Source organism: Nuphar pumila, chromosome 10 (assembly GCF_984573655.1).
Source record: "Nuphar pumila chromosome 10, dmNupPumi1.hap1.1, whole genome shotgun sequence".
Classification (NCBI taxonomy): Eukaryota; Viridiplantae; Streptophyta; class Magnoliopsida; order Nymphaeales; family Nymphaeaceae; genus Nuphar; species Nuphar pumila.
This window is the reverse complement of record NC_143258.1, coordinates 82,467,601-82,474,037: the sequence shown is the minus strand read 5'-3', so window position 1 is coordinate 82,474,037 and position 6,437 is coordinate 82,467,601. Positions and strand designations below refer to the sequence as shown.

General features: G+C 42.0%; 1 protein-coding gene across 1 annotated transcript; it reads right to left on the bottom strand.

Moving 5' to 3' along the window:
- Positions 1 to 2,234: 2,234 nt before the first annotated feature.
- On the bottom strand, positions 2,235 to 4,471 carry LOC149827063 (aspartic proteinase nepenthesin-2-like). Its single transcript, XM_090019151.1, has one exon. The coding sequence runs from the start codon at positions 4,019 to 4,021 to the stop codon at positions 2,375 to 2,377; it is 1,647 nt and encodes a 548-aa protein (XP_089875277.1). The 5' UTR covers positions 4,022 to 4,471; the 3' UTR covers positions 2,235 to 2,374.
- Positions 4,472 to 6,437: the final 1,966 nt, after the last annotated feature.

The window sequence follows — 6,437 nt, the reverse complement described above, 5'->3', positions numbered from 1 at the left end:
TCTCTTATCTTTCTTTCTAGATGCTTTTAGACTCTCTATTTGAGTGTGTGACATTTCTTCTTCATTTTCTACTTTAACATAGCCTTTTTCGACTATCTCCCACAATTCTTGAGATCCAAGAATAACTTTCATTTGGACACTTCAATTACTGTAAATTTTTTTGGCTAATTGAGAGGCAAAAGGAAAAAGAATAGAGTTGTTCATTTTAATCGAACAAAACTCTGATACCAATTTGAAGAGAATAAAATATAGAATGGAGAGAAAAAGTAGAGAACGATGATGGAGAATGACTTCTAATACTTTTACTTAAAAATTATTCTTCACACTTGGATTCATACAATGACTTTTAGACTAGACTTTTATAGCACTAGTAAGACCTTTTTAGATGTATTAAGACTCCAAAAGACTCTTAGAAACTTGTGCATACTTAATAACTCTAGAAGACTCTTAGAAACTTGTACATACTTAATAATTCTAGAAGACTCTTAGAAACTTGTACATACTCAATAATTCTAGAAACATTGTTCAAGTTTAATTTATTCTCAATAGACACCCCTAACTAGAGGTACCTTTGACGGACTGACCTAATCTGCTCTCTTTCAAATATGATAAGATTCTTCAACTGGAAAAATCTTGAAAACGAGATTTGTAACAATGGTAAGTATATTAGAGATGTAGAGCAAGAGTTAGGGGTAACTGCTTACTTTGATCTGTGCCATCCGCCAGCCTAGCAGGCTTTCTATAAGGGTTTTTTGTTTTCATATTTTTTTGAAATATGATCATCCATATGTGTTATGTGTGCTTGATTTTATAGGGATAGACTCTTGGATTGTCGGATTCCTGACATATTCTTAGTTTTCAATGGTCTAAAAGTTTCATAAATATTCAAGCTCAAAAATTTATATTTTTTATCAAAAAAATATAATTTATGTGTCATTTTCTAGTAAATTGACCATGCCGAACACATCTATGGGAACAGATTTGTAAAAAAACATGTTGAAGACCTTCATTGGGTCATGATAGGCTCCTAACTTTGGTAGGCACCTACTCCCCATTCCTTGGACTAATGGTCCAACTTTTGCCTTTGTCCCGTTGTCCTAACAAAATTTTTTTATTTTGATATTGATTTGAGTTTCAACCATGCTCTTGAGTTCTCTGTAAGCGTTGAAGACTTTGTCCTTGTGTTTGAGCAAATATACTCACATTACATGTGAGCGGTCATTAGTGAAAGTTATAAGGTATCTGAAGCTGAAGTATGATTCAATAGAGGCCAGTACCCATACATTAGAATGAATAAGGATTTTTTTTTAAACAAAAAAAAAAAAGAATTCTGGTTTGTTTGAAATATTGACATAAATCACACGAGTTTTGAGGTGAGGGAGTGTCATAAAATATCATTTTTAAAGTGTGGTGAGAAGGGTGTCCGAGTCTCGAGTGCCACTTCCTATTCATGTCAGCAAGCCGCCTTGCAAGCAATGTATGTGTGACTGGCTTTCTTCGAGACAACCTTATGCCTAAATCAGTCTTACATGACCTACAACTAATTAATAATTCTGAAAAGCATGATCGAAGGTCACCATTCTGAAGTCAATTCAAACCTTAGTATCACGAACCATAGTTACAAATCTTTGAGATTTTCTTAGCAATGGAAATTCTCACAATAAATTGCAAAATTTTGTTTTTATGAATTTTTTTTGGCAAAAATATTGATACATTTAAACTTAAAAACTATAACAAAATAACAAGGACATGTATCTGCCTTATGGCCACATCATCCTTCAAAAATGATTTCATCCAACATAGTTCACATGGACATGGATAAAGGAATGGATATAATACGGGGAAATAACATAGCGTAGAACCCATACAATTCAGGTTATTATCTGACTACAAACAATTTCAACCAGATATGGTCTCAAAATGCTGGGACCTGATATCGTTTGGGCCCAAAACCTAAGTTTGCTCTATCTGGATCTATTCCAGTCATGTGCTCCAAATGCTGAATTAACCTAGCAGGTTTTGTTGAATATGCAACCACTGCGTATAGCCAGCAGAAGGCCCCAAGCTCTTGCCCACGTGGATATCGGATCCCATACAGCCAAAATCTGGTCCGATTGAACCAACCAGGCTAAAATTTTAGTCGCGTGGGCGGGGTCCGACCCGTCCTGCCCTTTCCAAAATGATCAAATACCCTCAAAATAACATCCAATCTATTGATATATAAAACCAGCCTGTAAGACAGATAAACTTTTTCTTTAAACAAAATGAAGAAAAAAAAAATCACAATATGTGTATACATCTTTACATTTTTGTTCCCCTTGTCCTACGTGTGATACATGTCATCGTGACGGCCCCCACCCCACCAATAGCTAATTTACACCTCAGCACACTTCATTGGGGCATACCCCAATCTGGACTTGTCCAAATCATACAAAACGTGAAAATTCTGCTGCTGATAGTTCCCCAGTATGGATAGTGAGGACTGTGGGGTAACCAACAGGGCCAAGCAGATGGTTCCCTCTGGTTCAAGCCTGATGAAGTAGTTCTCAACTGGGAAGCTCCAGACAGCCCCGTCCGAGAAAATGATGCTGAACTCCGGCAGCTTGACCCGCTCCACACCGGTTACGTTGAAGCAAGGGTCCAGCATGGGAAAGCTCTGGACCCGGTCGAAACCCTTGACTTTCCTCAAGAATGCACGCTTGATCTCGGCCATCGCAGCCTCCGGGAAGTAGGTCAATGTGGTCCCCGAGTCTACAATGGTCCCACCAGATCCATCTGACCCGATCCGAAATGTCTCTGGTGGAATGTTCAAGACCTCTCCGCCAACCCGGACTGCCTGGACCCGGACATAGTAAAACGTGTCCACGGGGGAGTCTTTCCCCGGAACAAGCTCAGTGAATTGTAGGTCTGGGTGCCGGACCAAGCCCTCATCCTCACCAAACACCAGCCGGCCGCTCACGCTGCTGTCTGAGTCTCGGTCAACGAGGCAGTAGGAGAACTTGTGGCCATATGTTGACTGGAGTTGGCTCAAGAATGAGAGCGAGCCCCGGCCGAGCCCGAGCAGCCCCCCCGCGCCGTGGAACAGACCGCGGTTCCAGTGCCCACATCCGAATATGATGTTTTTGAGCTGGAAGGCTGCACCAGGTCCACCTGAGACTGAGCTCACGTTGACCATGAACGTCTCGGTGGCTAGGTCGCCGGTGGTGTTTGACCGGTCCCCGTACCAGTAGAAGTACTCGCACGTCCCATTGTCCGATCTGCACCGAGGCCGAGATGTATCGGGAGGTGAGACGTGCTGGCATGCCGAGTCTTTGCAGGAAACCGGGCGGAACGATGAGGATTGGCCCGGGTCGTACACCGGGCCGAGCTGCTCGAAACAGTCATTGCATGGGAGGCACTGGATCCAGTTCAGGTCGCTCCCGGTGTCGACGATCAGCGAGAAGTGCCGCGGCGGTGTCCCGACGTAGACGTCCATAAGGTACTCACCCGAGCCCACGCTTATGCCGGATTCCAGCGTCGCAACCATCCCAGGCCTGCCTGGTTCTGACTTCGATCTGGCTCTGTCATGACTCGGCTCATTCTTCGACTCGGTTAACAACCTTGCTTTATTATGTCTCATGGTCCGCGTACCCGATACAATTGGATGGTGAACCGGTGCTACATTCGAATCGGGACGTGACTCCCGAGTGCTGTGCTTCCTAGGCCTGTTGGCATCGATGCGGTCGTGGAAGGTGCGGATACGCGAGACGTCTCGGTAGTTGGACTGGAGGAGCGATTCTATGTGTCTCGTTCCCTTTGGCCTGGGGTTTCCGTATCGTTGGTCCCGGTGGAGGAGATGGAGCTTGATGGGTTTGCTCTTCTGGGTGTCTTCGGATCGGAGTTGGCAGTTCGTCTCTGGGGCGGAGGGGTCCTCCGGGAGGACGATCCCGTGAAGGACCGAACCATCGGTGTGGTTGAGGAAGGCGCAGGCAGATGAGAAAAGGAGGAGCAGAGAGAAGAGAGAGATGAAGAAAGAAAACATGCCAAATGACTCGGATCCTCCCTCTTCAGATTGATTTGATTTCTATCTCCCGTCAGAAACGCAGAACTCTTAGATCTTCAATACCCACAAATCAGAACCAGGAGATAATCATCAGCAAGAGGAAGGAGAAATTTGAGAGAGAGAGAAAGGGAACAGAAGAATTAGAAGCGGCAACAACAGATATTTGTTAGAGAGAAAGAATGAGGGGAGGAATTAGTGAGGGGGAGGAGAGGGGGTTGGGCATAAGTGGTGGCCACAGAAGAAGGAGAAGGAGAAGGATTCTTCGGATGAGCTTCGGGAAAGCGGGGATAGTGATTGACCAGGCGAGCCCAAGTCGTCTTTTGAACAGAAGCCGCGCACAGTCAACACTGTAGAAGGCTTTGAGTCAAAGGAAACAGCGTCCCAGTTCGCGTGTGGCTGTATATCGCGTAGCCGTACGGTGTTAAAAAGGAGAGACAGGTGTATTAGTTTAGGTGGGGTTGGTGAACGTGTGGAACTAATAAATTGAGGACATAGTTTTGCCTTTTGTTAGTCAACATAACTACTGAATTGCCACTCTCTGTCTCTCTTACCATAAAAGCTATAGACACAAAGGGGAACGAAAAACTAATCAATAATAAATATTTATCGGATTTTCTATATTTTTTTTTGGAATTCTGAATGTGATCTATGCGCTTGTTTTTATAGGAATCAGTTCTTGAAGAATTTGATTTTGATGCATGAATATGTTTTTATAAGGTTTCGAAAACAAACGCATACAATTTCCTAATTTTTTGAGGCTACAAATACCATTTTTTTCTATCTAAAATGCATGATTCAAGTGTTTATTTTTAGTAAATTAATAATACTGAAAACATCTGCCAGGTCAGAATTTAGAAAAAATACTTAAAATCTGATAAATATTTTTTTATTGGGTAGATTTTGGAGGTTTTTATTTTTACATTTGTTATATTTAAAGCTGTCATAATCGATCTACATCATCATGGTTCTCACCCTATTAATCTATTAATTCAACGACATGAGCAAGGGTCAAAAGTTCTTTAAAAGTATCCCGCATACCAAAAGGGGAAAAAAATGCTCGTCGCATTCTTCAAATTCTACATTTTCACTTGTTCACGTTTTACAAAATGATTCAGCAGGTCCTTAAAAAACAAAGCCTTTTGCTTAACAAATAATCCTAACTTCTTTTTCAAGTTTCATTCAAAGATAAAAAAAAAAAAATCTTTTTATGATCAATCTAATGATTAAGGCCTTATTAGTGGGGGTTTGAACTTGCAATGATGACCGTTTTTTCAGACAGAGAAAGCTGGGGTTAGGGAGACCCATACCAGTTATACAATCATACCATTTGAGGTTCGAACTTGCAATGTCCCAACACAAGTTGACGTGCACTAACTGCTCCTGCCATACAAGTGAAGCCCCCAGTTGGTAACTTGCAACCATGACTTGCACAAACTTCTCTTACCAAACAGACAGAGCCATTGGTGAAAAAATAAAAATAAAAATTTGTCACCTTGAACTCAAACAGGCCTTTGGGCATGTTTGCATGCCACAGAAAATGTAACTTTTCTACAGAAATGCCCGCGGAGCGCTTGGAAAAGCCCCATACTCAGCAACTCAAACATGAAAGCAGGTGTGAAATCGATTGGACCCCAAATTTTTTCCCATTACACAAATGGACCATTAATGATGTGTTTGTGTACCATGGAAAAAGGCTCCATGGTGTGACGGTGCATCCTTAGCTCAAACAAGTTTTTCTTGCACAGGGCAGATCAGGTGCAATGTGATTGCACACTTTTACTGTGCTGCTGAATCTAATCAACCACACCATCTTTGGGGTATAGCCTGTCAGCGGTGGGGGCCCAACAGCAGATGGTGGGTGATCAGGTGCATCAACATACTAAAAGCGTGCAATCACATTGTACCTGCTCCTCCCTCTTGCTTGCATCCTCCTTGTGAATGCCATGGGTTTTTGCCCATTTTCACATAAACACAACTTTTTCCGTAGAACGCAAATGCACTCCCACTTTCGCACAGTCATTCAACTATAGACATAAGGAAATGAGAAGGGAAAATTCTTGGGAAGTGTCCGTTCGTGCAAGAAATGAGAAGTTTTACCAGAGACAGCTGAGAACATAAGGAAAAACGTGAGAAATTTGTCTTAGAAAAGCTAGTTTTCAAGGAAAGAAAGTCTCAGATTTCTTTTCTCCTTGAGAAACGCGTATATATGCAAATCAACCAATAAAGAAACCTCCCATTTGGATGAAAAATACTTGTGTTTGGGTTCAACATGGAGATTGAAATAGAATTCAAATTCCCATTGAATATGTTACAATGCCGCGTTCTACTTTTTCCCTTTTCATCTTTGAGTTTGGTGGATCTACTTTCTTTGAAGCTTCAACTGGTAATTGGAATT

What these genes read in the sequence shown, in the direction of transcription:
- LOC149827063 (XM_090019151.1), bottom strand. Translation starts at nt 4,021, where the DNA reads ATGTTTTCTTTCTTCATCTCTCTCTTCTCTCTGCTCCTCCTTTTCTCA.